We start from the raw sequence: 19567 nt of genomic DNA, 5'->3' as shown, positions 1-19567 counted from the left end.
GCATTCATAACCCTGACATGGGTTATGTAAATAGCACTTTTCAGTAGAGCTCAGAGCATTGTAACACATTTATGTAGTGCTTATGAAGGCATTATGAAGCCTTTATAAACTGAACGGGAGCGGGGCCAATATTTGGTTGTGGATGCCAATCACTGATTGCTGTTTGCTCATCTCATACAGAAGCAACCCTGTTGACTAACGACAGAAAAACACGGTTTGCCTAATCTCCCGAATCAGATTGTTTCCAAAATATGACATGTATTGAGGAACCATGTGTGCAAGACTGGAAACCAAGGCTACTGTTTTCCTATCTCATACAGCACAGCCCTGCTGACGACATGATAGACAAGCTTTGCCTTCAGGTTTTCAATTTCTTCTGTCAATAAAATAACTTAATGAACAAAGAACAGTATTTGACCTTCTAAGGCAACATATCTCGTAGCACGGGGTAGAGACTAGACTCTTGGCAGGGTAGAGGAGTTTTGAATCTATCTGATGAGGAGACAGCTAGCAACTCTTTGTCTCGTCACAGTCCACAAGTCCAGAACAGACGATGGGAGGTGTACAGTACTACATAGAGCCATGACTACATGGAACTCTATTCCACAGTACTACATAGAGCCATGACTACATGGAACTCTATTCCACAGTACTACATAGAGCCCTGACTACATGGAACTCTATTCCACAGTACTACATAGAGCCATGACTACATGGAACTCTATTCCACAGTACTACATAGAGCCCTGACTACATGGAACTCTATTCCACAGTACTACATAGAGCCATGACTACATGGAACTCTATTCCACAGTACTACATAGAGCCCTGACTACATGGAACTCTATTCCACAGTACTACATAGAGCCATGACTACATGGAACTCTATTCCACAGTACTACATAGAGCCCTGACTACATGGAACTCTATTCCACAGTACTACATAGAGACATGACTACATGGAACTCTATTCCACAGTACTACATAGAGCCCTGACTACATGGAACTCTATTCCACAGTACTACATAGAGCCATGACTACATGGAACTCTATTCCACAGTACTACATAGAGCCATGACTACATGGAACTCTATTCCACAGTACTACATAGAGCCATGACTACATGGAACTCTATTCCACAGTACTACATAGAGCCATGACTACATGGAACTCTATTCCACAGTACTACATAGAGCCATGACTACATGGAACTCTATTCCACAGTACTACATAGAGTCATGACTACATGGAACTCTATTCCACAGTACTACATAGAGTCATGACTACATGGAACTCTATTCCACAGTACTACATAGAGCCATGACTACATGGAACTCTATTCCACAGTACTACATAGAGACATGTCTACATGGAACTCTATTCCACAGTACTACATAGAGCCATGACTACATGGAACTCTATTCCACAGTACTACATAGAGCCATGACTACATGGAACTCTATTCCACAGTACTACATAGAGCCATGACTACATGGAACTCTATTCCACAGTACTACATAGAGACATGACTACATGGAACTCTATTCCACAGTACTACATAGAAACATGACTACATGGAACTCTATTCCACATCAGGTAACTGATGCAGCAGTAGAATCAGATTTAAAAAACAGATAAAAATACACCTTATGGAACAGCGGGGACTGTGAAGAGACACACACATTGGCACAGACACATGCATACACACACACGATTACACACACACTATACATACACACACACACAGGCACAGACACATGCACACACAAACACGATTACACACACACACACACAGACACATGCACACACAAACACGATTACACACACACTATACATACACACACACACAGGCACAGACACATGCACACACAAACACGATTACACACACACACACACAGACACATGCACACACAAACACGATTACACACACACTATACATACACACACACACAGGCACAGACACATGCACACACAAACACGATTACACACACACACACAGGCACAGACACATGCACACAAACACGATAACACACACACTATACATACACACACACACAGGCACAGACACATGCACACAAACACGATAACACACACACTATACACACACACACACACAGGCACAGACACATGCACACAAACACGATAACACACACACTATACATACACACACACACACAGGCACAGACACATGCACACACAAACACGATAACACACACACTATACATACACACACACACAGGCACAGACACATGCACACACAAACACGATAACACACACACTATACATACACACACACATGGATTTTGAACTGTCATTATGTGGTAGTAGAGCAGGGGCCTGAGGACACAAATGTAATGTGTTGTGGATGTATTGTAATATATTCAGACTGTCTCTATCCCACTATCTGACAGACTGTCTCTATCTGACAGACTGTCTCTATCCCACCATCTAACAGACTGTCTCTATCCCACTATCTGACAGACTGTCTCTATCTAACAGACTGTCTCTATCCCACTATCTGACAGACTGTCTCTATCTAACAGACTGTCTCTATCCCACTATCTGACAGACTGTCTCGATCTGACAGACTGTCTCTATCTGACAGACTGTCTCTATCTGACAGACTGTCTCTATCCCACTATCTGACAGACTGTCTCTATCTGACAGACTGTCTCTATCCCACCATCTAACAGACTGTCTCTATCCCACTATCTGACAGACTGTCTCTATCTAACAGACTGTCTCCATCCCACCATCTAACAGACTGTCTCTATCTAACAGACTGTCTCTATCTGACAGACTGTCTCTATCTGACAGACTGTCTCTATCCCACTATCTGACAGACTGTCTCTATCCCACTATCTGACAGACTGTCTCTATCCCACTATCTGATAGACTGTCTCTATCTGACAGACTGTCTCTATCCCACTATCTGACAGACTGTCTCTATCTAACAGACTGTCTCTATCTAACAGACTGTCTCTATCTAACAGACTGTCTCTATCTAACAGACTGTCTCTATCTGACAGACTGTCTCTATCCCACTATCTGACAGACTGTCTCTATCCCACCATCTGACAGACTGTCTCTATCTGACACACTGTCTCTATCTAACAGACTGTCTCTATCCCACTATCTGACAGACTGTCTCTATCCCACTATCTGACAGACTGTCTCTATCCCACTATCTGACAGACTGTCTCTATCTAACAGACTGTCTCTATCCCACCATCTAACAGACTGTCTCTATCCCACTATCTGACAGACTGTCTCTATCTAACAGACTGTCTCCATCCCACCATCTAACAGACTGTCTCTATCTAACAGACTGTCTCTATCTAACAGACTGTCTCTATCTGACAGACTGCCTCTATCCCACTATCTGACAGACTGTCTCTATCCCACCATCTGACAGACTGTCTCTATCTGACAGACTGTCTCTATCTAACAGACTGTCTCTATCCCACTATCTGACAGACTGTCTCTATCCCACTATCTTACAGACTGTCTCTATCCCACCATCTAACAGACTGTCTCTATCTAACAGACTGTCTCTATCCCACCATCTAACAGACTGTCTCTATCCCACCATATAACAGACTGTCTCTATCCCACTATCTAACAGACTGTCTCTATCCCACCATCTAACAGACTGTCTCCATCCCACCATCTAACAGACTGTCTCTATCTAACAGACTGTCTCTATCCCACCATCTAACAGACTGTCTCTATCCCACTATCTAACAGACTGTCTCTATCCCACTATCTAACAGACTGTCTCTATCCCAACATCTAACAGAATGTCTCTATCCCACCATCTAACAGACTGTCTCTATCCCACTATCTAACATACTGTCTTTATCTAACAGACTGTCTCTATCCCACCATCTAACAGACTGTCTCTATCCCACCATCTAATAGACTGTCTCTATCCCACTATCTAACATACTGTCTTTATCTAACAGACTGCCTCTATCCCACCATCTAATAGACTGTCTCTATCCCACCATCTAACAGACTGTCTCTATCCCACCATATAACAGACTGTCTCTATCCCACCATCTAACAGACTGTCTCTATCCCACCATCTAACAGACTGTCTCTATCTAACACTGTCTCTATCCCACCATATAACAGACTGTCTCTATCTAACAGACTGTCTCTATCCCACCATCTAACAGACTGTCTCCATCCCACCATCTAACAGACTGTCTCTATCTAACAGACTGTCTCTATCCCACCATCTAACAGACTGTCTCTATCCCACTATCTAACAGACTGTCTCTATCCCACTATCTAACAGACTGTCTCTATCCCAACATCTAACAGAATGTCTCTATCCCACCATCTAACAGACTGTCTCTATCCCACTATCTAACATACTGTCTTTATCTAACAGACTGTCTCTATCCCACCATCTAACAGACTGTCTCTATCCCACCATCTAATAGACTGTCTCTATCCCACCATCTAGCAGACTGTCTCTATCTAACAGACTGTCTCTATCCCAGTATCTAACAGACTGTCTCTATCCCAGTATCTAACAGACTGTATCTATCCCAACATCTAACAGACTGTCTCAATTCCACTATCTAACAGACTGTCTCTATCCCAACATCTAACAGACTGTCTCCATCCCACCATCTAACAGACTGTCTCTATCCCAACATCTAACAGACTGTCTCCATCCCACTATCTAACAGACTGTCTCTATCCCAACATCTAACAGAATGTCTCTATCCCACCATCTAACAGACTGTCTCTATCCCACCATCTAACAGACTGCCTCTATCCCACCATCTAACAGACTGTCTCCATCCCACCATCTAACAGACTGTCTCTATCCCACCATCTAACAGACTGTCTCTATCACACCATCTAATAGACTGTCTCTATCCCACTATCTAACAGACTGTCTCTATCCCAACATCTAACAGACTGTCTCTATCCCACCATCTAATAGACTGTCTCTATCCCACTATCTAACAGTGTCTCTATCCCACCATCTAACATACTGTCTCTATCTAACAGACTGCCTCTATCTAACAGACTGTCTCTATCCCACCATCTAACATACTGTCTCTATCTAACAGACTGCCTCTATCTAACAGACTGTCTCTATCCCACCATATAACAGACTGTCTCTATCCCACCATATAACAGACTGTCTCTATCCCAGTATCTAACAGATTGTCTCTATCTAACAGACTGTATCTATCCCAACATCTAACAGACTGTCTCTATCCCACTATCTAACAGACTGTCTCTATCCCAACATCTAACAGACTGTCCCTATCCCACTATCTAACAGACTGTCTCTATCCCACCATCTAACAGACTGTCTCTATCCCACCATCTAACAGACTGTCTCTATCCCACCATCTAACAGACTGCCTCTATCTAACAGACTGTCTCTATCCCACCATCTTACCTTACAGACTTGTGCTACTCTAGAGATCCAGGGATCAGCTTCAGGGCTGCTGTCAGAGTTCTTCTCCCTGAAGAAGATATATATCTTCTCCTTGTCCGGCTCCTCCCTACGTCTCACCCAGCAGGCGGAGATGAACGTGGGCTCTGGGAGGACAGGGAATATTTATCAATTAACCCATTCTTCTATAAAACACTCCAGTTATCATTTACAGTGTTCCACTACCTATCTAACGATTGCACAATAATTTTTGCAAACAAAATTTACGAGAAACAAACATGTCGCATCTCATCACAGAACACATGGGTGTATCAGTTTATCAACAGAACACATGGGTGTATCAGTTTATCAACAGAACACATGGGTGTATCAACAGAACACATGGGTGTATCAGTGAAACCACAGAACACATGGGTGTATCAACAGAACACATGGGTGTATCAGTTTATCAACAGAACACATGGGTGTATCAGTTTATCAACAGAACACATGGGTGTATCAGTTTATCAACAGAACACATGGTGTATCAGTGAAACCACAGAACACATGGGTGTATCAGTTTATCAACAGAACACATGGGTGTATCAGTGAAACCACAGAACACATGGGTGTATCAGTGAAACCACAGAACACATGGGTGTATCAGTGAAACCACAGAACACATGGGTGTATCAGTTTATCAACAGAACACATGGGTGTATCAGTGAAACAACAGAACACATGGGTGTATCAGTTTATCAACAGAACACATGGGTGTATCAGTTTATCAACAGAACACATGGGTGTATCAGTGAAACAACAGAACACATGGGTGTATCAGTTTATCAACAGAACACATGGGTGTATCAGTTTATCAACAGAACACATGGGTGTATCAGTTTATCAACAGAACACATGGGTGTATCAGTTTATCAACAGAACACATGGGTGTATCAGTTTATCAACAGAACACATGGGTGTATCAGTGAAACAACAGAACACATGGGTGTATCAGTTTATCAACAGAACACATGGGTGTATCAGTGAAACAACAGAACACATGGGTGTATCAGTTTATCAACAGAACACATGGGTGTATCAGTGAAACCACAGAACACATGGGTGTATCAGTGAAACCACAGAACACATGGGTGTATCAGTGAAACCACAGAACACATGGGTGTATCAACAGAACACATGGGTGTATCAGTGAAACCACAGAACACATGGGTGTATCAGTGAAACCACAGAACACATGGGTGTATCAGTGAAACCACAGAACACATGGGTGTATCAGTGAAACCACAGAACACATGGGTGTATCAGTGAAAGAGCAGAACACATGGGTGTATCAGTGAAACCACAGAACACATGGGTGTATCAGTGAAAGAGCAGAACACATGGGTGTATCAGTGAAAGAGCAGAACACATGGGTGTATCAGTGAAACCACAGAACACATGGGTGTATCAGTGAAAGAGCAGAACACATGGGTGTATCAGTGAAACAACATAAAGTACTAACACAGAGGAACCCTGAGAGAGTTCCATCCAAACTACAGTGACCCCTCTTCCATGATTAACAGCCACAGAGCCAAGTCTGCCGCCTTAAATCATGACGTAGCTAGTAGCCTTGGTTTGGCAGCTATGCTGATACGCGGAAGAGTAGACGGAAAGATAAGGATTTCACTAATGAAGCTGTACTGTGATCGCTGATGCCAGACTGAGAATGAGACAGCGTCCCAAAAGCCACCCTTTCTCCTACACAGTACTTTTGACCAGGGCTCTAGTCTAAAAAAGTGAACCATATTGAGAATAAGGTGCCATTTGATCGGCTATGAAAAGCCACCTGACATTTACTCCTGAGGTGCTGAACTGCTGCACCCTCGACAACTACTGGTATTATTATTATCTCACCCTGCTGGTCATCTATGAACATTTGAACAACTTGAAGAACGATCTGGCCTTAATGGCCATGTTCTGTTATGTTCATCTTAATCTTATAATCGGCACAGCCAGAAGAGGACTGGCCACCCCTCAGAGCTTGGTTCCTCTCTAGGTTTGTTCCTAGGTTCCTGCCTTCATAGGGAGTTTTTCCCTAGCCACCGTGCTTCTACATCTTGCTGTTTGGGGTTTTAGGCTGGGTTTCTGTATAAGCACTTTGTGACATCAGCATACATTATCACATTAATAAATTATCACATGAATACATTATCACATTAATACAGTATCACATTAATACAGTATACAGTAACACATTATCACATTAATACACCATCACATTAATACAGTATCACATTAATACATTATCTCTCTTTGCATACCGGTCACCCACTTGTCAACAATTACATATTAATACACCATCACATGAATACAGTATCACATTAATACAGTATACAGTAACACATTATCACATTAATACAGTATCACATTAATACATTATCACATTAATACAGTATCACATTAATACAGTATACAGTAACACATTATCACATTAATACAGTATCACAGTAATACATTATCACAGTAATACAGTATACAGTAACACATTATCACAATAATACACCATCACATTAATACAGTATCACATTAATACAGTATACAGTAACACATTATCACATTAATACAGTATCACATTAATACACCATCACATTAATACAGTATCACATTAATACAGTATCACATTAATACACCATCACATTAATACAGTATCACATTAATACAGTATCACATTAATACAGTATACAGTAACACATTATCACATTAATACAGTATCACAGTAATACAGTATACAGTAACACATTATCACATTAATACACCATCACATTAATACAGTATCACATTAATACAGTATACAGTAACACATTATCACATTAATACAGTATACAGTAACACATTATCACATTAATACAGTATCACATTAATACACCATTACATTAATACACCATCACATTAATACATTATCACATTAATACAGTATCACATTAATACAGTATCACATTAATACATTATCACATTAATACAGTATCACATTAATACAGTATCACATTAATACACCATCACATTAATACAGTATCACATTAATACAGTATACAGTAACACATTATCACATTAATACAGTATCACATTAATACATTATCACATTAATACAGTATCACATTAATACAGTATCACATTAATACATTATCACATTAATACAGTATCACATTAATACAGTATCACATTAATTCACCATCACATTAATACATTATCACATTAATACATTATCACATTAATACATTATCTCATTAATACATTATCGTACCAATACATTATCACATTAATACATTATCACATTAATACAGTATCACATTAATACAGTATCACATTAATACATTATCTCTCTTTACATACCAGTCACCCACTTGTCATACATCCATACATTGGTTCTGCTGCCAGCTTTCCTTCTGAACTGTAATGAGCTCCCATCGCTGTATAAAGGAGCTGCAGCATATAGGTCCCCCTCTAAAAGAACAGAACCCACGTTACGACAAGGAAGCAAAGACATTCAATAATTCATTGCATCCTAGTAAAAAATAGACACATTTTATAAGGTATTTCTACTGGATTTGATTAGGTGGTTATATAGTATGATCTCATGTCACACACAGACACACAGAGAGACACACAGAGAGACACACAGACACACAGAGGCTCACAGACACACACAGAAAGACACACAGAGACATTCAATAATTCATTGCATTTTTGTGAAAACGTACGTATTCAACGCCAAGGGATCTGATTGACCAACCTTTGGACTACATGACCAAAGGTATGTGGACACCTGCTCGTCAAACATCTCATTCCAATTCAAAATCATGCTATAACAGCCGCCACTCTTCTGGGAAGGCTTTCCACTAGATGTTGGAACATTGCTGCTATAACAACCTCCACTCTTCTGGGAAGGCTTTCCACTAGATGTAGGAACATAGCTGCTATAACAGCCTCCACTCTTCTGGGAAGGCTTTCCACTAGATGTTGGAACATTGCTGCTATAACAGCCTCCACTCTTCTGGGAAGGCTTTCCACTAGATGTAGGAACATAGCTGCTATAACAGCCTCCACTCTTCTGGGAAGGCTTTGCACTAGATGTTGGAACATTGCTGCTATAACAGCCTCCACTCTTCTGGGAAGGCTTTCCACTAGATGTAGGAACATAGCTGCTATAACAGCCTCCACTCTTCTGGGAAGGCTTTCCACTAGATGTTGGAACATTGCTGCTATAACAGCCTCCACTCTTCTGGGAAGGCTTTCCACTAGATGTTGGAACATTGCTGCTATAACAGCCTCCACTCTTCTGGGGAGGCTTTCCACTAGATGTTGGAACATTGTTGAGGGGACTTGCTTTTATTCAGCCATAACAGCATTAGTGAGGTCGGGGCACTGATGTTTGGCGGTTTGGCCTGGCTCGCAGTCAGCATTTCAATTCATCCCAAAGGTGTTCGATAGGGTTGAGATCAGGGCTCTATTCAGTCCAGTCAAGTTCTCCCATATCTATCTCGACAAACCATTTCTGTATGGACCTCGCTTTGTGCACGGGGGCATTGTTATACTGAAACAGGAAAGGGACTTCCGGAAACTGTTGCCACAAAGTGGGAAGTACAGAATTGTCTAGAAGGTCATTGTACGCTGTAGATTTCCCTTCACTGGAACTAAGGGGCCCGAACCATGAAAAACAGCTGCAGACCATTATTCCTCCACCAAACTTTACCGTTGGCACTATGCATTGGGACAGGTAGCGTTCTCCTGGCATCCGCCAAACCCAGATTCATCTGTCAGACTGCCAGATGGTAAAGTGTGATTCATCACTCCAGAGAACGCATTTCCACTGCTCCAGAGTCCAATGGCTTTACACTACTCCAGCATTGCACATGGTGATCTTAGGCTTGTGTGCAGCTGCTCGGCCATGGAAACCCATTTCATGAAGCTCCAGACTAACAATTATTGTGCTGACGTTGCTTCCAGAGGCAGTTTGGAACTCTGTAGTTGCAACCGAGGACAGACTATCTTTACACACTACGCGCTTCAGCACTCGTGGGTTCCGTTCTGTGAGCTTGTGTGGTCTACCACTTCGCAGCTGAGCCGTTGTTGCTCCTAGACGTTTCCACTTCACAATAACATCACTTACAGTTGACAGGGGCAGCTCCAACAGGGCAGAAATGTGACAAAATGACTTGTTGGAAAAGTTGCATCCTATGACAGTGCCCCGTTGAAAGTCACTGAGCTCTTCAGTAAGGCCATTCTACTGCCAATGTTTACCTATGGAGATTGCATGACTGTGTGCTTGATTTTATAAACCTGTCAACAACGGGTGGGGCTGAAATAGCTAAATCCACTCATTTGAAGAGGTGTCCACATACTTTTGTATATATAGTGTATCATCTGCCACTGAACCACTGAACGTTAAGTTTGTACTGTAGGGAAGACAACAGTCGACAGCTATGTGCTCAACATACCTACAGTGAGGGAGAGTGCATTCTGGGAGTAAACGTAAGGAGAGAGTCCAGTGCCTTCGTAACTCTCGACAATCTCAAGTGTGTGATTGGGCATCTGAGAATACTGTGGCATAAACACAGGAAAAACACTCATCAACACAGGAAAAACAAAGATCACAGTGGGCGACTCACAAATGGCACCCTATTCCCTATGTAGTGGACCACCACATGCCGCTTTTGGGGCGGCAGGTAGCCTAGTGGTTAGAGTGTTGGACTAGTAGCCAGCAGGTAGCCTAGTGGTTAGAGTGTTGGACTAGTAGCCAGCAGGTAGCCTAGTGGTTAGAGTGTTGGACTAGTAGCCAGCAGGTAGCCTAGTGGTTAGAGTGTTGGACTAGTAGCCAGCAGGTAGCCTAGTGGTTAGAGTGTTGGACTAGTAGCCAGCAGGTAGCCTAGTGGTTAGAGTGTTGGACTAGTAGCCAGCAGGTAGCCTAGTGGTTAGAGTGTTGGACTAGTAGCCAGCAGGTAGCCTAGTGGTTAGAGTGTTGGACTAGTAGCCAGCAGGTAGCCTAGTGGTTAGAGTGTTGGACTAGTAGCCAGCAGGTAGCCTAGTGGTTAGAGTGTTGGACTAGTAGCCAGCAGGTAGCCTAGTGGTTAGAGTGTTGGACTAGTAGCCAGCAGGTAGCCTAGTGGTTAGAGTGTTGGACTAGTAGCCAGCAGGTAGCCTAGTGGTTAGAGTGTTGGACTAGTAGCCAGCAGGTAGCCTAGTGGTTAGAGTGTTTGACTAGTAGCCAGCAGGTAGCCTAGTGGTTAGAGTGTTGGACTAGTAGCCAGCAGGTAGCCTAGTGGTTAGAGTGTTGGACTAGTAGCCAGCAGGTAGCCTAGTGGTTAGAGTGTTGGACTAGTAGCCAGCAGGTAGCCTAGTGGTTAGAGTGTTGGACTAGTAGCCAGCAGGTAGCCTAGTGGTTAGAGTGTTGGACTAGTAGCCAGCAGGTAGCCTAGTGGTTAGAGTGTTGGACTAGTAGCCAGCAGGTAGCCTAGTGGTTAGAGTGTTGGACTGGTAGCCAGCAGGTAGCCTAGTGGTTAGAGCGTTGGGCCAGTAACTGAAAGGTTGCTGCATCAAATCCCCGAGCTGACAAGGTACAAATCTGTCGTTCCGCCCCTGAACAGGCAGTTAACCCACTGTTCCTAGGCCGTCATTGAAAATAAGAATTTGTTCTTAACTGACTTGCCTAGTTATTAAATAAAGGTTGTTTTTTTTTATTTATAATTTTGACCAGGGCTCATAGGGAATAGGGGGCCATTTGGGACATGAAAACATATGTGATGGAACATATCAAATCATACTTTATTTGTCACATGTGCCGAATACAACAAGTGTAGACTTTACCGTGAAACGATGAATACAACAAGTGAAATGCTTACAAGGCCTTAACCAACAGTGCAGTTCAAGAAGAGTTAAGAAAATATTTACCAAGTAGGCTAAGGTAAATAATTATCATAAATGACATAGCAATCAATCATCACCATGCTGGGTGGACGACCTATGAACTATAGTGAGAAAGCCCTGCTCGGTGGCCAACCTGTGAACTATAGTGAGAAAGCCCTGCTCGGTGGCCAACCTGTGAACTATAGTGAGAAAGCCCTGCTCGGTGGCCAACCTGTGAACTATAGTGAGAAAGCCCTGCTCGGTGGCCAACCTGTGAACTATAGTGAGAAAGCCCTGCTGGGAGGACGACCTATTAACTATAGTGAGAAAGCCCTGTTGGGAGGACGACCTATGAACTATAGTGAGAAAGCCCTGCTCGGTGGACTAACTATGAACTATAGTGAGAAAGCCCTGTTGGGAGGACTAACTATGAACTATAGTGAGAAATCCCTGCTGGGTGGACGGCTTTTCCACTTTCCTTAACACTCTCTGCTGTCAGCACATACTGTATATGTCTCCCCACAGGAGACAGGGTTCATTCCCGGTCTCCAACCTTCCTACTACTCAGTTTCTACAACTGTCTAAGAAAGCATAAAATAAACAAATCCTCACCAGCTTCCAGCACTGGGGCTTGTTCCCATTGGTCCCACAGACAAACAGACTGTCCTGAAACTTCTGGATAACAGTGATGACATTCTTACATGGACCCTGGGAAAGGGTTAGAATCAGAACGTTAGAATCAGAACGTTAGAATCAGAATGTTAGAATCAGAACGTTAGAGCTAATTGTTTATAAAAGCGTGTGTTGTGTATAGTGTCAAACATTAAACAAAAAAACTTTGTAATGACAGTATATCGCTACAAAAAACATTCTAAAGCAACCGTTGAAGGTCAACATTGTTAACAACACCAGTGAGAAAACTCTCTTACTGCATGAGTTCAACCTGATCAACAACTAAATAGAAAGTAGGACTTTAAGCTTTGGGAAACAGCTGAACAGTAAAGTTGGCAGGCTGTAAGTGACCCTAGAAAAACAGAGACGAGTTTAAGAGAGATCCAGAGATAAGATAACTTAGACTTGGATATAGCGCACCTAGCATCGAGGATAGACAATATGGAAGCCAATACGACCAGCGCAAACCCAAACCAATTCACTAAATTAAACCCTGAAGTGTCCATCATCACAGCAGGCCAACCATTCAAACAAGGAGAGGATGTGATGGAGAGAGCGGGGTACTTCTGACAGAGGGATCCCGATGCAGGACGTAGTAGCAGCAGAGTGGATGTAGACCTAGTAGCAGCAGAGTGGATGTAGACCTAGTAGCAGCAGAGTGGATGTAGACCTAGTAGCAGCAGAGTGGATGTAGACCTAGTAGCTGCAGAGTGGATGTAGACCTAGTAGCAGCAGAGTGGATGTAGACCTAGTAGCAGCAGAGTGGATGTAGACCTAGTAGCAGCAGAGTGGATGTAGACCTAGTAGCAGCAGAGTGGATGTAGACCTAGTAGCAGCAGAGTGGATGTAGACCTAGTAGCAGCAGAGTGGATGTAGACCTAGTAGCAGCAGAGTGGATGTAGACCTAGTAGCAGCAGAGTGGATGTAGACCTAGTAGCAGCAGAGTGGATGTAGACCTAGTAGCTGCAGAGTGGATGTAGACCTAGTAGCAGCAAAGTGGATGTAGACCTAGTAGCAGCAGAGTGGATGTAGACCTAGTAGCAGCAGAGTGGATGTAGACCTAGTAGCAGCAGAGTGGATGTAGACCTAGTAGCAGCAGAGTGGATGTAGACCTAGTAGCAGCAGGTGTTACCGTTATCAGGTGTTACCGTTATCAGGTCCGTTATCAGGTCCGTTATCAGGTGTTACCGTTATCAGGTGTTACCGTTATCAGGTCCGTTATCAGGTGTTACCGTTATCAGGTGTTACCGTTATCAGGTCCGTTATCAGGTGTTACCGTTATCAGGTGTTACCGTTATCAGGTGTTACCGTTATCAGGTCCGTTATCAGGTGTTACCGTTATCAGGTCCGTTATCAGGTGTTACCGTTATTAGGTCCGTTATCAGGTGTTACCGTTATCAGGTCCGTTATCAGGTCCGTTATCAGGTGTTACCGTTATCAGGTGTTACTGTTATCAGGTCCGTTATCAGGTCCGTTATCAGGTGTTACCGTTATCAGGTGTTACCGTTATCAGGTCCGTTATCAGGTGTTACCGTTATCAGGTGTTACCGTTATCAGGTCCGTTATCAGGTCCGTTATCAGGTCCGTTATCAGGTCCGTTATCAGGTGTTACCGTTATCAGGTCCGTTATCAGGTGTTACCGTTATCAGGTCCGTTATCAGGTGTTACCATTATCAGGTGTTACCATTATCAGGTGTTACCGTTATCAGGTGTTACCGTTATCAGGTGTTACCGTTATCAGGTCCGTTATCAGGTCCGTTATCAGGTGTTACCGTTATCAGGTGTTACCGTTATCGGGTGTTACCGTTATCAGGTCCGTTATCAGGTGTTACCGTTATCAGGTGTTACCGTTATCAGGTGTTACCGTTATCAGGTGTTACCGTTATCAGGTGTTACCGTTATCAGGTCCGTTATCAGGTCCGTTATCAGGTGTTACCGTTATCAGGTGTTACCGTTATCGGGTGTTACCGTTATCAGGTCCGTTATCAGGTGTTACCGTTATCAGGTGTTACCGTTATCAGGTGTTACCGTTATCAGGTGTTACCGTTATCAGGTGTTACCGTTATCAGGTCCGTTATCAGGTGTTACCGTTATCAGGTCCGTTATCAGGTGTTACCATTATCAGGTGTTACCGTTATCAGGTCCGTTATCAGATGTTACCGTTATCAGGTGTTACCGTTATCAGGTCCGTTATCAGGTGTTACCGTTATCAGGTGTTACCGTTATCAGGTGTTACCGTTATCAGATGTTACCGTTATCAGGTGTTACCGTTATCAGGTGTTACCGTTATCAGGTGTTACCGTTATCAGGTCCGTTATCAGGTGTTACCGTTATCAGGTGTTACCGTTATCAGGTCCGTTATCAGGTGTTACCGTTATCAGGTGTTACCGTTATCAGGTGTTACCGTTATCAAGTCTGTTATCAGGTCCGTTATCAGGTGTTACCGTTATCAGGTGTTACCATTATTAGGTGTGACCGTTATTAGTTGTTACCGTTATCAGGTGTTACCGTTATCAGGAGTTACCGTTATCAGGTCCGTTATCAGGTGTTACCGTTATCAGATGTTACCGTTATCAAGTCTGTTATCAGGTCCGTTATCAGGTTTTACCGTTATCAGGTGTTACCGTTATTAGGTGTTACCGTTATTAGTTGTTACCGTTATCAGGTGTTACCGTTATTAGTTGTTACCGTTATCAGGTGTTACCGTTATCAGGAGTTACCGTTATCAGGTCCATTATCAGGTGTTACCGTTATCAGGAGTTACCGTTATCAGGTCCATTATCAGGTGTTACCGTTATCAGGAGTTACCGTTATCAGGTCCATTATCAGGTGTTACCGTTATCAGGTCCATTATCAGGTGTTACCGTTATCAGGTCCATTATCAGGTCCTCCTCAGTCTCCTCAGGTAGGTCCTCCTCAGTCTCCTCAGGTATGCCCTCCTCAGTCTCCTCAGCCAGGTCCTCCTCAGCCTCCTGAGGTAGGTCCTCCTCAGCCTCCTCGGGTAGGTCCTCCTCAGTCTCCGCAGGTAGGCCCTCCTCAGTCTCATCAGGTACGTCCTCCTCAGTCTCCTCAGGTAGGCCCTCGTCAGGTAGGTCCTCCTCAGTCTCCTCAGCCAGGCCCTCCTCAGTCTCCTCAGGTAGGTCCTCCTCAGTCTCCTCGGGTAGGTCCTCTTCAGTCTCCTCAGGTAGGTCCTCTGCAGTCTCCTCAGGTAGGTCCTCTTCAGTCTCCTCAGGTAGGTCCTCTTCAGTCTCCTCAGGTAGGTCCTCTTCAGTCTCCTCGGGTAGGTCCTCCTCAGTCTCCTCGGGTAGGTCCTCTTCAGTCTCCTCGGGTAGGTCCTCTTCAGTCTCCTCGGGTAGGTCCTCTTCAGTCTCCTCGGGTAGGTCCTCTTCAGTCTCCTCAGGTAGGTCCTCTTCAGTCTCCTCAAGTAGGTCCTCTTCAGTCTCCTCAGGTAGGTCCTCTTCAGTCTCCTCAGGTAGGTCCTCTTCAGTCTCCTCAGGTAGGTCCTCTTCAGTCTCCTCAGGTAGGTCCTCTTCAGTCTCCTCAGGTAGGTCCTCTTCAGTCTCCTCTGGTAGGTCCTCTTCAGTCTCCTCAGGTAGGTCCTCTTCAGTCTCCTCAGGTAGGTCCTCTTCAGTCTCCTCAGGTAGGTCCTCTTCAGTCTCCTCAGGTAGGTCCTCTTCAGTCTCCTCAGGTAGATCGTCTCCTTGTCTCTTGCCAAAGTTATACAGAACTGCAACTGCAGTAATGACTGTCAGGGTAGTGTCCATCTTCGTGCAGAGCCTTCAGGCAGGGGGATCTTTTGTTCCACACTCCAAAAACTCTCTATGAGACCTCTTGTCAGGATATGAGAGGTGTTGTATTCTCTCTCTTCAGGTGTCTGGGGCTTTAAAAGGGGAGTCATAAGGTACCCACGACAGGCATATCCATTGTCACCTAGTAGGGGCCTTCATATGCTCCCCTTTCCAGCATTGCACACAGTTTACTATTGTCAAAGATTCTGCTGGCATGGCTGGATCTTGGCCATTTAGCTAGGATGTTGGTGAGCTGACCTTTGACATCACAGACAGCCTGCAGGTTGATGGAGCAGTAGGATGTTGGTGAGCTGACCTTTGACATCACAGCCAGCCTGCATGTTGATGGAGCAGTAGGATGTTGGTGAGCTGACCTTTGACATCACAGACAGCCTGCAGGTTGATGGGGCAGTAGGATGTTGGTGAGCTGACCTTTGACATCACAGACAGCCTGCACGTTGATGGAGCAGTAATCTTTCTGATTACTTGTGAAGTCCAAAAAGGCCCCCATCCACTATCCGGTTACATAGAACCGTAGGGCCACCAGGAGCTGAAGTACTGGGGGTACAGCCACAATCCTATCCCTCCCATACTTCATGGTTGGTCTTTCTTTCCAGTTGCATTACAGAGTCCTTGGAGAAGCAGTATCTCCTTGACAACTCATCGTTATCATGAAACTCAACAGGATTCAACGGTCTCTAATTATTCTCTGAGGAACTCTGTCGTTTTGGTCTCTCCACGGTAGATATGCTGCCCATTTTATCTGTTTATACCACCTCAAATGGCAGTTTAGAATTAATCTCCAAACTAAGTTAACATTTAAAACATTTTTTATTGAGCAACAGGCTTAGAATTTATCTAGGTTTAAAGTGAAAACTAAATTTAGATTAGAGGAAGGATTTCATTTAACTAGGATTAGTTGGTGTAACAAGATTAATAGATAAAACCTTGATTTAAACCAGTTTAAGAGGTTATCCATGTTGGTGCAACTCACCCACAATGTGGGCTGGGCATCATGCAGGCGCATGACATTAGAATAAAATCAATCAATCAATCATATTAATATGGACAGATACCATTCAAACATTACCATATTAAACACACAACAGTCAGGTGCATTGCACCAGCACACTGTGCTTCTACACCTGCATTGCTTGCTGTTTGGGGTTTTAGGCTGGGTTTCTGTACAGCACTTTGAGATATCAGCTGATGTGAAAAGGGCTTTATAAATACATTTGATTTGATTTGCTAGTAATGTTGAAGGGTAAATTAGATCAAAGGTTATATATTATTCAGACAGCCGGGGGGAAATGGAACCATATCTATTCTCAGTTTTGATTAAAATGAGTGTGTATTTCCATGCTATGCTGAGTGCTGATCCTCTGACCCTGAGGAAGTCTCTAAAAACTTCTAGTAGACACTAATATGAATCAGGGTGTTGTCAACTTTCAATAAAAACCTGTCAGTTAATATAGTTTTATATACAATTTACATTGTTGATAATACAAAATATTCCAAAACATGCATCCCGTTTGCAACAACGCACTCAAGTTATACTGCAAAAAATGTGGCAAAGCAATTCACTTTTTTTGTCCTGAATACAAAGTGTTATGTTTTGGGCAAATCCATACAACACATTACTGAGTACCACACTCCATATTTTCAAACATAGCCGTGGCTGCATCATGTTATGGGTATGCTTGTAGTCGTTAAGGACTGGGAAGTTTTTCAGGATAAAAAAATAAATAGAATGGAGCTACAGGCAAGTACAGGCAAAATCCAAGAGGACAACCTGGTTCAGTCTGATTTCCACCAAACAATGAGAGTAGAATTCACCTTTCAGCAGGAACACAAGGCTAAATCTACACTGGAGTTGCTGACCAAGATGACAGTGAATGTTCCTGCATGCCCGAGTTACAGTTTTGACTTAAATCTACTTGAAAATCTATGGCAAGACTTGAAAAGTGTTCTCTAGCAATGATCAACAACCAATTTGACTGAGCTTGAAGAATTTTGAAAATAATCATGGGCAAATATTGCACAATCCAATCTTAGAGACGTACCCAGAAAGACTCACAGATGTAATCACTCTTAGAGACTTACCCAGAAAGACTCACAGTTGTAATCGCTGCCAAAGGTGTTTCTACAATGTATCGACTCAGGGGTGTGAACACTTATTTTTAAAAAAAAGTTATATTTCTGTATTTCATTTTCAATATATTTTTTACAATTTTGAAAAACAAATGTTCACTTTGTCCAATATCAGGTATAGTGTGTATAGTGTATATAGTGTATAGTGTGTATAGTGTATATAGTGTGTATAGTGTATAGTGTATAGTGTGTATAGTGTATAGTGTGTATAGTGTAGTGTGTATAGTGTGTATAGTGTATAGTGTGTATAGTGTATAGTGTGTATAGTGTGTATAGTGTATAGTGTGTATAGTGTGTATAGTGTATAGTATGTATAGTGTATAGTGTGTATAGTGTATAGTGTAAAGTGTGTATAGTGTATAGTGTGTATATTGTTTAGTGTGTATATTGTTTAGTGTGTATAGTGTGTATAGTGTGTATAGTGTATAGTGTATAGTGTGTATAGTGTATAGTGTGTATAGTGTACAGTGTGTATAGTGTGTATAGTGTATAGTGTGTATAGTGTATATAGTGTGTATAGTGTATATAGTGTGTATAGTGTGTATAGTGTATAGTGTGTATAGTGTATAGTGTGTATAGTGTGTATAGTGTATAGTGTATAGTGTGTATAGTGTATAGCGTGTATAGTGTATATAGTGTATAGTGTGTA

The 19567-nt window shown here is 42.8% G+C and overlaps 1 protein-coding gene across 1 annotated transcript in view; it reads right to left on the bottom strand.

The window, feature by feature from the left end:
- Window positions 1-19567, bottom strand: part of sema7a (semaphorin 7A) — a 72758-nt gene that overhangs the window by 36031 nt on the left and 17160 nt on the right. The window contains exons 4-7 of the mRNA XM_036969371.1: window positions 12920-13015; window positions 10903-11005; window positions 8798-8908; window positions 5432-5574 (exon numbers count right to left, since the gene is read on the bottom strand). Of these exons, the coding sequence (XP_036825266.1) occupies window positions 5432-5574; window positions 8798-8908; window positions 10903-11005; window positions 12920-13015 (453 nt within the window). The remainder of the gene's footprint in view (window positions 1-5431; window positions 5575-8797; window positions 8909-10902; window positions 11006-12919; window positions 13016-19567) is intronic.

Source organism: Oncorhynchus mykiss, chromosome 30 (assembly GCF_013265735.2).
Source record: "Oncorhynchus mykiss isolate Arlee chromosome 30, USDA_OmykA_1.1, whole genome shotgun sequence".
NCBI classification, from domain to species: Eukaryota; Metazoa; Chordata; class Actinopteri; order Salmoniformes; family Salmonidae; genus Oncorhynchus; species Oncorhynchus mykiss.
The sequence above is the reverse complement of the archived record's forward strand: the minus strand, read 5'-3'. Positions and strand labels throughout refer to the sequence as shown.